At 42.0% G+C, this 15,011-nt stretch overlaps 1 protein-coding gene across 1 annotated transcript in view; it reads left to right on the forward strand.

Moving 5' to 3' along the window:
• The window catches only part of fgfrl1a (fibroblast growth factor receptor like 1a), a 37,615-nt gene that overhangs the window by 7,725 nt on the left and 14,879 nt on the right, over nt 1–15,011 (forward strand). The window contains exon 4 of the mRNA XM_027002144.2: nt 10,409–10,681. Coding sequence (XP_026857945.1) covers nt 10,409–10,681 — 273 coding nt within the window. The remainder of the gene's footprint in view (nt 1–10,408; nt 10,682–15,011) is intronic.

The raw sequence follows: 15,011 nt of genomic DNA on the forward strand, positions 1-15,011 counted from the left end.
AAAGTCTGGCAGAGATTTCTACATCATGGAGGATTTGAACAGCCTTTCTGCTCACCGCAAGTTTTTTTTTTTTCCCCCCAGCCACCTGTTTGCGATTGTTTGCATGAAATGTTGACTGTTTTAAGCTCATTCATCAACAGCTCTATTTTTATTTTATTTTATTTTTTTTACTGAATTTTCAGGGGCTGGATATTTTTTATCTTTATTTGTTTAAGTGGAGCAGTGTATCGTGGTAAGCTAAAGCTTGACTGTCAGTGGCTTTTCAGTTTTCGTCTGTCGTACCGTTGAAAAGCCTAGCCAGCTGTTGAGGTCGAAGCCCAGAAGTTGGAATGTGTAAAGTGTGTGAGAGTTGTGGGAGTGGTTTAGGCCCTTGGGAATCTGACACGATGGCAGGCGCGACTGTGAGAGTTGTAGAGGTCTGGCACCCAGACAGCTTTATCCATCCTCTAGCATGGAGCTTATACTTTGGCCATGGGAAATGCATGCACCACACAAATGGCATGACCGGAAGACATTCAATTGGGTTCACTGTGATCGATGGTTCTGAACTGAACATGCTTGCACCTGTGGCAGTCCTCATCTGCTGCTGGCTGTAATCCATCTCTCATCCTCTTGAAGGATCTGGCCTTATTAAATGACCTATGTGGGGATATGAGAATCTCTGTCTCTCTACTGACACACACGGGTGTTGTTTATCCAGTATCACATACATTGTCCACAGGAGGTCCTGCAGTTCTATAATCGCTATCCGTAGTCTTTAGTCTTTAGCCTCTCCTTCTCTTCTCGCCTCTTGCTGAACCTGTTTGTTTTTTTCTCAATATTTACCAATCCTTTGTATTTTCAGCTTCATGTTGTGAAAATATGTTTAAACTATATTTGTAGCACACCAGTTCCATTGAGCTATGAGGCTGCTCCTCAATATATAATCAACGTGAGCAGCTGATTGCTGCCAATCTCCCATGGGCTTTATCTCTTTATTTTGCGAAAGGAGGCGGGCAAGAAAGCAGCAGCTCGTAGGAGCAAAGCAGCAAGTGAAAGAGGGACGCTGGTATGGTGGCCAGATAAAGAAAAATTACTGTAAGGCAGAGGACAGATCAGCACCACACGATGGGGCAAGATTCAGCACACACTGACAGGTACAAGTGCCACGATGAATGATTCATCTGAGACGATCGTCCGGGCCCGCAGGCCATGTGAGCAACGTGGCCATCAATGGACACTTTGTAGGGTCTGTCCCTCCAGCTTTTGGGCGGGCAAGTGGGTGGGGGTGGATTGGGTTATTCTTCTCTGGCGGCGCCACAATGAATGCAGGGGCAATGCACTTTACAGAGAGAAGCAGACGGGGGATGGGAGAAGGGCAGGAAGGGGGGCGGGCACCACAGAGTTGTGTGGAGGTGCTGCGTATGTAATTTAATACAGGTACTTTATATGGAGTCCTTATGCAAACACCAGGCTGTAGATTTCCCTCGGAAACATACAGTACGACATTGCATCACCTGGCCATTTTAGGTTTCCCATTTTTTTCGATCTCAAAATAAAACAAGCAGTCTATGTGAACAAATTTTATAGGCGAGTCCACATTGAGAACATGTGCAAGTTTGGGGGCTGGCACATAGCCCAAGTGTCAGACCAGCATTGCTTTACCCACAGCTGCCTTTTTCCCCAGGAGCTTAGGGTGGAATGCTTTCTAGCTCCCTTCCCCTGACCAGCCTGATAACCCTTCTTCCAGCTACAGGTCCATCTAAGATCTTTCCAACTGTCCCAGTCAACATCAGATCTCTGTATTGGATGTCAATTTGTTTTCACAGGCCTGCATTACACAGGGAGGCTTTTGGCCTTTAGCAGTTGCCCACGGAACGTGTGCACCAACCGTTTTCTGACAGAGACTTAAGCAGAGCAAATTGGGTTAGTCATGGCTGAAGCATGGTGTGGAATGTGGGAGGCTAAGTGGAGCTTCGGACGAGAGGAGTAAAGGCGTGCTCCAGAAAGAGAAATGGAGAGGAGCGACTCCGGCAGAGGGCAGGAATGTCAGCAGAGAGGATCTAAGGGAGTAGAGCGGCAAATCATTTTCTCTAGCATAGCCCATGGTATCTTTTGATAGTTAAGGCTAATGGTATTGGATTAAGATGTCGGGTCATGGTTGGCTGCTATTGTTAAGCGTGAATGAGGCTTTAATAGTAGCTGGAAAATCATGAGCTATGCACATGTGTGAGCTGCCAGAAATTGCTTTCTTGTGAAAATAAGCCCGATAGCAAGTGATTGCTTTCTCACTGTAGCTTTACTTGGTGTGCACAGTAAACATCACCATTAACCTGATATCATGATAGCCTCCATGTTTTTCTTTACTTGTTAAAATACGAATTGTGATGTGAAGTAACACAAACTGCCCTTTATCTCCACAGGAAATCGTGCCAAACTCAAATGGGTTTATCTCAAGGTTGTTACTGAAGCACGGATAAACCACTGTTACATAAGCTGCTGAGGCTCTTCCACTTAACTTGTGTTTGAGTTTTGCAGGTCCAGTGTAGGGTGCCTAGTAATCAAATATTGACAGTTGATTACAAGAGAGAGCTATTGCAGGTGCCGGCCACCTATCAGGAGTGGAGGTAGGGCCCTCTGTGTGCCAGATAAGGCCAAGGAGGAGTGCGGTTGGCCAAACGCTCTCCAGGTTTTATCAGTTCACAGGAGGCAGCTGCAGTTAAACATTAGCTGTAGAGATATGTCCTGCAATGGGCACTGCAAACTGTTTCCCTTTCCTCTCAGGTTTGCTTTTATTAGTAATTTAAATTGCAATTGTCTTATTTCTTACAGATTCAACTCAAATTGACTTTGGAACTTGTGTACCATCATGTGGCATTTAGATATTAAATCTTTTAACATCTACTCTTAAAGGTTTTCTTCCACTTCTTCAAACTCTTGTCAGCACTCCTGCTTTTCTGCCATTTACCCTAATCCTCACCTTGACCCTTGTCCTGACCTCAAGCCATAATTCAAAGCAAAGTCACCTTTCACACAGCTATTGGCCATTGTTTTGGATGGGGCAACATTTGTGGAACTAATTCATCATTTTGTTAATTTTTTACTTTACATTCTTACCACTGGGTAGGCAGCCCTGATATCATGAGATCTTGACAATCATCACATTGAGAGTTTAGAATCCAGCAGTAGGGTTGTGGAATGACCCAAAGCATATATGCTAAGGAGCAGTGTGCAGGCTGTGGTGTAGTGGGTGACCATTTATAACCTTCTGTTTTCCCCACTTTGTTGTATGCTGGGGGGGGCTTATATATTCATGCCCCACATTCCATGCCTGTGTGAGCTGTTTGGCTGAGCGGCAGAGTGGAATTAGCCTCTCCAGCCTGCCAAAGAGCACACATGCACATGTTTTACTAACTTGGTATATTTGTGTGATATAACGCTATGTGTCCTTTGCATTGAGATATTCACGGTGAGCTTGTTGTCCAAACAAAGTCCCCTTTTTTTTCTTTTTATAATAATCAATGGAACTGGCCAGCCAAACTAGAACCCTTGAAATTCTACTAACTCAAAGTTAAGCTGCTAGCCTCCTCTTTGGTCCCCATTTCTGATGCCACTATCATTTTCAAGTCCAGTCAGGTCTATCATGGCTCCTGGTCTGGGTCATTTTTATCTCAACCTCTGTAGAACATAAACCCCTCGCAGCAACCACATGTAATTGAAGTTGTAGCCTTAAACACAAATTTTTTTCCCCCACCAGTACACAGTAAGAAGCTCGCCTTTTCCCCGGCTTTCCAGCGCCAGTCACAGCCCTGGGAATTCTCTGCTCTCAACGTATTTTTTCAGGCTCCCCTTTCACTTCCAATACATCTGGATAATTGTCATCCAGGCCCAAGTTTTTCTCCATTGAGTTCCCATAAAAGACTTTATAACCTCTGCAAGTATGTTGTCCATTAAAAAACTCCTCCAGGTTCTTGGCTTGCTAGCTAGAAAAAACAACGCTTTTGAAACTCATCCGTTCCACTGCTTTTCGCCACTCCGTTCTCTAGACCTCATTGCGACTTTTCATTTTTTATTTCACACTCATGCTGAAGAAGACAGGTGCTATTCAGGTCGCTTGTGGTCAGGGTTAATTTCGCAGGACAGACTGCTCTTTGTTTCCAGTGAACCTGTAGCCACTATATAAATGAAACAGAGGTTTACATATTTCAAAATGGGGAGTGTCTGGACTAAGTCAGGTTGGTTGCTTAAATGATGTTAGGCCCAGTCTTTCATTTTCTTGACGTGTCTCATTACTTTAACAAATCACAGAGCATTTTTTTTCTCTAGGACCATTTCAGTCTTCACCTGATATGTTGGCTGCTTTCTAAGTTTATTCAGTGATATAGACTGGAATTTTTTTTTTTATCATATTTACTGGCAATGAACAGTCAGGTTAATAGCCACCACTGCAGATGTCCTATCTGAATAAAAATGATCAATGTATGTTGTCAGACAAAATACCATCAAGTTGTGAAATAAAATGTATATATTTCTGTCAATTCTTCCTTCAGTTATACATTTCAGATAGTAACATTCTCAGAATTCTCATGGGGATTTTTGTTACTTTTTGTTACTTAAAATAGACTTTTTCTGTCCCATTTTTATGTTTAAATTGTCTTTTTATTGTTCATTGTTTTTCTTTGACATTCAATGAAAATAAAACTTCTGAACATGGTCATATGCATTATTCATTTACATATTACTTGAAACAGCCCTTTATTTTCATCATAATTATAAATTATTTGGGATATTGCATAGGTCATTGGCCTTAGAATCTGACAGTTACTGAGTGTATGGATACTCCTTTTCCAGGAGGCAGTATTGTCTGGATTCCATTTGTAGCCATACTGGAATTAGCCCTGCCCCTTCAGGGAGGACAGAGGTTAACTCAAATAAAAGAGTCCTTCTAACAAGCTGCATAATGAGACCAGGTGACTCCAAATAGGAAGCACAGTGCAGTCAGTCGGGTGTTTTTTGACTTTGTGTGGTGCCTGGAACCAGACTCATACCACTTAGCTCAATTCCACAGAGAACCTACACTTCTGAGCCTGGAATCAGCATTAGCATACACTGTGCATGGTACATTCCTCACTGTGGTTTGGAAATGAATAAGGGTTACATTTTCAAAGGTATGTCAACTTTTTAGATTTTTAGAATATCAAGGTGGTGACAGTGCAGCTTGGTTTCCACCAAAGTCAAAGGAAGGAAAGAGTTGGAGGTAAAATACAACAAGAAATGTTAATAGTGTTTTTTGTCACAGAAGTGCCACATTTGATTTGTGTCAGTTAAAGGATAAATTTGAATTTGGGCAATTTTTTAAGAAATCACTCCATGTATTTGTGTATAGAATAGGATACAGAGGTAGAGATGTAATGCAATTTCTTGAAACTCCAGTAGCATCAAAATAGCAGTACCATCAATACCATTGCCCACAATCACCCTAATAGAAACAACATTTTTGCAAATAAAACAATAGAATTGTTTTAGAAGAATGAGCCGAAGTGTAGGTTGGTGTTGCCTTCCCATTCCCTGCAAGTGCCTCTCCAACCCCTGCCGGGTGTGGGGAGAAATGACAGGAACTTTCAAAAACTTGTGGAATCTGCTGACTGGTCGGCGTGGCAACACGATCCACTCAACACCCAACACCCTGCTGGCTTCTGGTCCTGGGATTCCCAGAAGACTGAGCCTTCGTGGAGGACATGGCAGGAGCAGGGGCAGAGGGAGTCGCAAGCCAAAACCTCACTTTTCCCACCACTCAACTGCCCTTCATTACATAAACCGCCCTCTCAGTCACTGCCAACCTCCGGGCTCCAGCTCAGTAGAATGCTTACGGTTATCGCTTAGTTGAGCACCCTTTGAAAGTGTATTGGCTGCCATTATGCTTAGTATGTTGTTACTTTTGATCAATCTTTTAAAATATAAAATACATGCAGCAACATGAAAGGTCTATCAATCCATTTGCTTTAGATATATTGTACTGCTGTATAATTACTTTTAGTCTTTCCTTTTTTGTAAGAACATTTTTGGAGAATGTTTTTCTTCTCATCTGACTTTTTTTCATTGTTTTGCATGCTTTTTAAGAAACATTGTAAATACTGCAATTTCTATGCATTTAACAGTGAGCAAAAAAAAAAAAGCATTTAACTTACAAAAATGCAGAAACCTTTGGAAGCTCCTTCTTTGAAGACGAGCTGCCCATTAACACAATGGGTGGAGCATGTGCCTGGATAACAGTATCTAATGTAAACATGGCCAGCCCCTAGCCGCGGGGTAGTGTTAACTGTCATGCTTTAGCAATTGGTAGCAATTGACCTATTGACAGCAGGGGAAATGAGTGCTCTTTACCTGTCTGGATGAATGGAGTGTGGTCTGTGTAAATGGAATGTATTCATCACTTTGACCTGTCACCCCAGGCAATGACAGAATCACAGGCAACACAGGAGAGTGTGAGCAAGAACAAGCAGCTACATTTTGCTTTGATAGGGCTAGAGTCAGAGCATGCACAGTCCATGACTTGCCATTAGCCAGCATATTACGACAGTCTGATACTGACCAGAAATGCAACTCATAGAATTAATTTTGGCATAAGCAGTTCTTAATACATTTTGCAAATGAGCTGAGAATAGCACATATAAATGGCCACCATTCTTCGTTGTAGCTAGTCTTTCTTTCTTTTTCTTTCCTCTCAAGACATCTCAAGACATGGCTCATTTTCATGTTTCAGATGTCCTGTAGGAGTTTATTTTCATACTTTCAGAGATATCTTAATTTCTCAGTAAACAATAACTGGTACCTTTCATTGTATTGACCAGTTTTGTTTGTCAATGGAATGTATTTGTCTGAAATGGAGTCCTTCAGGTTACATTAAATGCATGTTACTTGCTCTAAATCTTTGGCAGCTTTGACCCCATCCAGCAGTGTCTGTATAAAAGACTCCATTCCCGAGACGGAAGACTAAACGCTCTATGTTCACCACGACAGTTTGTTTGGAATTCACCGTGTAGCTGTTGGCTTAGAGGACTTCATGGTGGCAACATGAGCCATCCCACAAACTTTTCATTCCAGCACTTCCCCAAGTAGACCCCATGCTCAGTCTTGCATACATTTTTAGGAGACCTTTTATTCTTGTCAGACTCGTTTTGGCTCCCCTCCACCTTTTGGCCCACTTCAGTAAACAATGTGGAGTATCTGGAGCTTGTAGAGTCGGGCTTTTAGGTGGTAGTTAGTCACTCAAACCTACCAGCATCTGAAGTGTGCATGCACTGAAGTGCTGTGGAAATCCTCTGGATGCTTTGATTGATAGGAGTCAAAGAGGCAGTCATAACGGGAAATGTCAGCATGATTTGTCCCCACTGACGTACCCACTTCAGTTTAGGTTTCTGTGATGCTATAGACATAAGCGAGTTTGTGTAATTCCAGCCCCATTCTGTCAGACCCAGAAATAGCTGGGATTCAAGGCCTATTCAGCTGATCGGAAACCATATTATTAATCATAACTGGAATTTGTTTACACTCCTTGTTTACTTTTTTTGCCCAACTACATACCATCACTCAAAATGGTACTAATCCAGCCTAATTACTTCTACTTTAACATGATACTTCAAGCATGTAATGCCATTCAGACACAGTGTCATATTTTGGTATGTTAATGTCAGACAGAGTTTAGTAGTTGTGGATTCACACATTAATCCCATTCAGCAATAAAGTGACTTAACTTTGACCTCAACTGAAACAATATGAAGAGCATTGAAAAATAATAATTGAATAATGTTGTTTTACTTTAATTTTTCAATTTTTCTCAGTGGATTGACCAAATACCAAGCCAAATAGCACAAGCTTCCTAGAATGGACAACTGTGAGACTAAGGAAGTTGAGGCAGGGTGAAGGTTATCCTCCTTCGTCACTGGTCGCTTCCTGAAAGTGAAAAAACCTGGCACTTTGTCAGCTTTGGTGCAGCTTAAAGAAAGCATAATCAAAGCCATTCATGCACCCCATTGTGTCTCCCATGTTGCCCGTGTTTTGCCAACAAAAATATTTTGCGTCCGACTTCTTTAAGACCAAAGTGCTGTATCTCACAGGCTCAAGGCTACATACTGGCTTTTAGGGGAGAACTCTCAACACAGCAGATAGTGCTCTTAAGAGCCAGGAACAAGCTTACTGGCAGGGAGCGTCTGCTTTGGTCCTTGGTCAAGAGTCTTCACTGGAATGCTACTTGTGTTGGCCTTGTGCTGAATCCTGGCCCCTTTTTTTTCTGTCATTAGTGGACATTCCAGGCCTGCATGTTTGGCTACCTTAAGCCAGCAGGCCATAAAAGGCGAAGGGAGATAGAGAAGGCTGCAGTTTTCAGAGTGATCCACAGCACGGCGACAGGATGAAAAGAAAAGGGCAGCCTACTTACGGTATTTTACGGTGGGTCGACTGCATCAGAGGGGAGTGTGTTTAGGTTAAATGAACAAAACAGACCGCTGTTAAGAGTAAGCCCTGCAGTTCACCCCTCGCTGTTCAGCCTTAATTCCTTCTCCACACGTGTACTTGCACACAAGCACACATTTGGAAAGGCACATGGTTTTTGATTGGTTCTGATATTTAAATTTTATTTGTTTATTTCTCCCAATACACTCATTGATTTACTTGGTTTATTCTGGCACAGTAAAATGTTGATCCTTCTTGCATCTTGTACTCAAGTCATTTCTCTTTCACTTTGTTTGGGGGGGGGGTGTCTTTCTTTCTTTCTTTTTTTTTTTTTAGCCCACAATTCACAGCCCTAGAAAGTTGTACGCTGGCTCGCTCATTAATTCCCATGACAGACAGGGAAGAATAGAGCCAAGTGTAGCTTGTGAAAATGTGGGGCCTTTGTTTGTGCCTGCACACCTCTGATCTATGAAAAGCGCCGTTCTGTCAGCCCCTGGGCCTCGCTGGGGAGGAGAAGCCTTGGGCCTGACCCACAAACCTCTCCCAAACAGAAGGCCGGGAGCAGGACGCTCGTAAATCTGTCCAGGGAGTGGGTGTATGGCTTTCCAGAGAGAATGAGATTTCAATCTGTGAGAATGGTTCACCGGGAAGGTTTTACTTGAGGTTTGTGTCTGATGAGAAAGCCATTTGCAGAGAGAGAAGGAGGAGGAGAATGAAGGGCTATGGCAAATGCCTGCCTGTGACTAATGTCTTTTTCACACTCTGAGACCCCATCTGTCAAAATGTCAGTTACCCGCTTCCTCCTGTAAGAAACGGTAGTGTGATGTGGTCAACTAGGCATAATACCTGGCGCAGAAAGTAGATTCTCTTAAAGCTGGTATCCGTAAATTGTTGTACTGTCATGTTTGAAATATGTTGAAACTTAAGAGCATGTGTGCCTTTTTGCCGCTTTGGATTTGTGTGATGGTTTTCAGGTCAGAATATATAGATAACAATCATTAATTAGTATAGTTCTGCTTTGGTCTAAGTGATCAAATTTGCATTACCTACACATTCAGGGCTTAACAGTATTTTTATTTCCATTGTATTTATTTCATCTATGCTTTTCATTTATCTAAGTTCTTTATTCATTTTGGAAATGGTTAAATGTTGGCTAGAAGCCTAATAAAAAAGATCAAACACTCCATCTGGCCCAGTAATCCCAGCATTGTCTTCAGATATGCACTAAAGGTACTTTAAAAGATCTTCCAAATAATGCCCCGCATGCAAATCACTGCTTCTGTAAATCAGTTCTGCTTTTTCAAAGCCTTTCCATCACTGGTAAATATATCTGGTATCAGTCTTGCACAAACAATCATAAAGAGTGACTCAATTGGGAGCAATGAGTGCGGACGGTATTTACACCTTTTGACCTGCAGGATCTCAGTAGAGCCACCAGCCAAGCAGCGCACAAACAGTGCTACCCAGTCAATTCTCAGAAGCACAGCGAGCCAGGGAGACATGGCTTCCTGACAAGGGACTGTGGTTACGATTTCCCTGCAGACATAAACAGTGACACTGTCAATTTCCTGCCTCCAAGTCTCTTAAAAAGAAGCAAATGAGGGAGACTGTGCGTGGGCTGGGGGAAGCCTCTCTCTGCTAAGTGGGACCAGTGCCACCTAATGCTAAAGCATAGCCTAGCTGCTAGGGTTTGGTATATGAATATGGCTAGATTTCATGGTTACAGAGATGAAGCAAACAAGGATTTGGAAACCACAGATCAGATTTTCATGTTCAACTACATCGCTGGCATTCTTATATTGTCAACATCTGTCAATAAGAAAATAAAAGCTAAATATTTCATACAAGTTGCTATTTCCTTATCTGAGGCCATGTATCAGAAACAACCAGTATGGTGTCTTGTTAAGCACAGCAGTTGCTAAGTAGATCTCAAACAGGGTTACACTCACGTTGCAATAACTGGTTCATTTGTCCGCAGGTCCCCCACGTGTTTCAGAGAAAGTTGTCCACCGGCAGACGGTGAGGATCGGACGGACCATGAAGCTACAGTGTCCGGTGGAAGGTGACCCACCACCACTCATTATGTGGACCAAGGATGGGCGCAATATCCACAGCGGCTGGATGCGCTTCAAGGTCCAACAGCATGCACTGCGCATCAAGGAGGTGGAGGCCGGTGATGCCGGTACCTTCATCTGCAAAGCCACAAACGGCTTTGGCAGCGTCAATGTCAACTACACCCTCATTGTAATCGGTGAGTCTTCTCTTAGTATACAGTTCTCAGATAATGCATGACAAGTCTCTACAAAGATGTAAAAGAGTCAGCATGTTCCCCTTTTTTTGCCTTTGTAGAGAATGGTTATGCATTTATGCATTGAATCATTGTTGCAAGTGATTTAAGGTTCTGATATTTACTCTTGTTTACAGTAGATTTTGTCAAATAACATGCTACATTTTAGCCATTTCACTTATTAGTAATTTATTATGCTCTGATGTTATATTAGAGAGCAAGAATAGCTCTCTTCTGGTTTTTGACTATTATGTCTGAGGGCATGTTTAAACATTAGTCTCCCTTTTATGGGTAAAAATTAAACATCCTTCTTCAACAGTCTTGTAGGCCTCTAGTTTCCTATCACCGAGCACTGTCAAGCAGAACGGCCTGAATCCTGTAAATTGGCACAACCATTATTAAAATGCCTCATCCACTTCTCTTCAGTAATTGCGGCCAGCCTGATGGCCTTGCTCAAGTGTAACATCCAGTGGTTGTGCTTTGGGAATCCACTCTCTACTGGGGGTAAAGGCAGTCTCGTATGAGCATGCTGGCCAGCTGCCCAATTAAAAAGGTCCTAATTTGGCCAGGTTCCTCACAGAGAGTTGTCAGCTCATGCTGGGGAAGGACTGCTGGATGGGTCTTGTGATCCCATGAGCCCTCCTGTCAGAAGGCTGAAGGACATGAACCTTGATCCCCGATTAGACAACTTTGAAGCCTGCCATTTTATTCAAAGCACCAGCTTTAACCAGTTATTGTAGTATCCTAAGCCATTTTTAGCTTTCTTGTACCACTGGATAAATGAATACAAAGGAATACAGTCAATACAGAGAAGTGTTGTAATAACTTTGAGGTGCATAAAGATATATATTGGCTGAATAACCTCTAATCTGAAAGCTAAAAATAAAAATGGGCAGGATAAATTGGGATAAAAAAGGAAGAAAATATCAAGAGATCCTCTCAGGGCCTCTTTCAGGGTTAGTTTTACATTAGCCAATGTGAGTTAATTATTCTTTTATTTTCTTGTCAAATGATCCCTATGTAAAGCAAGACAAAGGGCCTGGGTTAATGCAACTGGGCACATCCTCACTGCTGAATAGACTGTTTACAGTAGATCATTAGTACTCCTGGCCCCTGCATTTGCATCTCTCTGTGCAGAGCAAAGTACCAGTTGTTTTAAAGTATACTCTGTAGAAATATATGCTGTGTACCCTTGACAGTAAAGCTTGTTCAATTGGGGTTTTTTTCTTCCTCATAGCGTTCTACATTATGTCCATTCTACTGGCCCTAAAAACACTTCTTTTATATCTGTCAGAACCAGCATTTTTAGTCAGTGAGACAATTTGAATACAATGTTGCATTTTTATAGATTCCAGTGACCATTAATGTGCAAATCCTATTATTTTTCTAAAACATAAAACTCAGAGTCCATAGCAGCTTGCCGGGGTCAAGGATTTTAATTGACCCCTAGAATGCCCTTAACAGTTCTGTGTTTTTGGTTTTTGTTTTTTTTGGGGGTGGGGGGTGGGGGGGCAGCTGCCATGATGACCTCAGGCAAACAGCTGCACCCAATGGGCCAAGGCAACCAAGTTGTGCCAGGCCAGCTTTGATGCGTTGCGATGGTCTCTGCCATGCTGGTTAGTCAGGGCCCTTGAATTCCATTTTATTCCCTAATCTCTTTGCTGGCTCATGTAACTCAAGTCTTTCCAGCTGAGCCATAGTGGAAAGTGTGGGCTGTTGTAATTGCATGCTTCAGAAAGGTTATTGTTATGTATGTGTAAAACTAATCATTACATCTTAATATTGCTGCAATAATAGGATACCAAAGGTTTTCCATTTAGGAAATGGGTCTATAAAAAGTTGAATATCTTAAAGGTCGTGCACAATTATTTAACCAAGTAGAAGGTTTATACTTTGTGGCTTATTCTCCCCCTGTCGATGGTACAATTATATTAATATTTTTATAGTGTGACACATCCACCATAGCTTCAGTGAAGGCCGTGCATATGGTTCCAAAGCAATCAAAAGCAAAGTGCTACCATGTTTTCTACCATTGAACAACTTTTGAGTGATGTATTCTGAACGTGGCAATTGAAATTGATCTTCCCAGGATGTGTGTGGTTTCAGTAAGTAATCTAGACCCCACCTGAATCTTTTGTTGTTCAATATTTGTAGGTTCCCACTCACTGAAGAACATTGACACCTTTTTCTTATTACGATTCCCCTGTGCCTCTGCCAACCCCTTCCTTCCAAACCACATTTCATTAGGATAAATATTTTCACAGTTTTGCTTTTCAGTGTTATTATATTTGGTCACACATTTGGTCCTCTGTTTGCGTCTGTGAAACCAGGCCCAGCGTTTGTGACAGCACACAGAACAGGAGGAAAATTGCAGGAATCCAGCATTATCTCCACCATCACAGCATAGTTCAATTTGTTATTATTGAGGTAGTCAGTTCACTTTACCATTTAACCTCTTCATTGCCCCTTCCAAAACCACCAGTGGAAGAATGATCACTTGCAATGCAACTTCCAGAACCGCAAAGTCAAGTGTTGCCACTAGCTCCAAATATTTTGGACTCCAATTCGTCACAGTTAGCCCATTATAGTGCTGAATCCAGGTTACTAAACATTGGCAGACCTCTAATCTTATCCTAATCTAGGTATAATCCCCATCTTCCAAACATTTTAAGGTCCACTCATCAATTAGATTAACTTCAGTACATCCCTCCATCCAAAAAAGAAATCATCTTGGGGCTTTTTGAATAGGGGAACTGCCTGTGTAGGCCTTCCTGTGTTTTGTGGCTTCATGATCAGATGCCCCAAGGAGGTCTGAGGGTCTGTGTTGATAGGACTCATTAGTAGCCTTGCCCTTCCACAAACCAGATGGGAAAGACATTAGCATCCATCCATCAGTGACTGCCCTGGTTCTGGGAAGCACTCGTTCCCTTCATAGGTCCTAACTATGTTCTCCTTTCCATCTTTCAGGCTTACTCTGTTTCTTTTTCCTCCCTCATTCAGTGATATCTCCAAGTTCAATGAAAGATTTATTTTTCTGTGCACCAGCAAATATTCTTATTTGTTTACTGATGCCTGTATCCAGCATTTGTATGTTCTTTATGGTCTAGTTGTTTGGGTTAACTTCCGAACAGGGGTAAGGTTCGTGTTATTACACCAGATGAGGAAACTGTGCGTCACTGGCGAAACTAATGAAAGGAAAGGTAGCCTTGAGAGGGGCCAGCGGAAGCAGTGGGTCATTATATGATGCAGGTTGAGGTTTGGGGGGTGGCAGAAAGGAGGTTCTATTCCATGGCGTAGTTGTGTTTTAGGTTGTGCCACCATAAAATTGACTACAGAAAGAAATGAAAAAAAAACACAAATCACAAACAAGATAAGATTGTTAGCTTGTGAAAGTAGTGCAGACGTGACTCGAAGTGATTACAAAATTGAGATGTGTAAGAAGCTACAAGAAGTGCCTGGTGATTTATAGTGATTTGCGGGGCTTGCACAGGCCTTAGAAGCTGCTGTTCAGCCAACATCTGGTAGTGATCTTGAACCAGGAAAACTGGAGTTTGAGATATCTAGTGATCTGTATGCAGGGTTTCCCTTCGGATTTTGAGAGGCCCCTAGGTGGTCAGACTGGTAGTATGCATTTGTCAGTCTCCAAGTTCTATGGACCTTAGCAAAGAAAGTTTGGAGAATTTTGCCATCATGGCTGTAAATCTGTATGTATATGTGTTTGTGTGTTTGTGTGTTTGTGTGTTTGTGTGTGTGTGTGTGTGTGTGTGTGTGTGTGTGTGTGTGTGCGCACGCGCATTTTGTCCATTGGCTTTCCTATGCTTGGTTGGTATTTGTGTATGTTTAGGTTGAATAGGGTTCCCATCTTTTCACAGGATTCTTTTTAGGCCAGACAGCATGATAAGAGAATGAGATGATTGGATGCTCTGAATACTGATCTTGTCAGACCTGTGGCCAAGGGCTTTATCAGTAGCCCCCTGCTTAGTGGATATCATAATCTGCTTTTCTGGTTTTCGTGTGTGCTAAATGATGAACAGAACATTCCTATAGTGATTTCTGGAGCCACGCATGTAACTGAGCTTAATGTGATTAACAACACTTTTTTTTCTGTCAGAGACCCATTTTTAGTTTAAATGACATGTAATTCAAATGTGTAGATATTTACTCCAGATCATCTAAAATGAAACTCATATGGATTGTTAAGATTAGACATGAGGACATTTCAAAACTGATATTTCGAAGATACGTCTGTTAGACTGCTAGAAGACAAAATTTGTTATAAACAAAGTCTTTAGAA

This window comes from Electrophorus electricus, chromosome 12 (genome assembly GCF_013358815.1).
Source record: "Electrophorus electricus isolate fEleEle1 chromosome 12, fEleEle1.pri, whole genome shotgun sequence".
NCBI lineage: Eukaryota > Metazoa > Chordata > Actinopteri > Gymnotiformes > Gymnotidae > Electrophorus > Electrophorus electricus.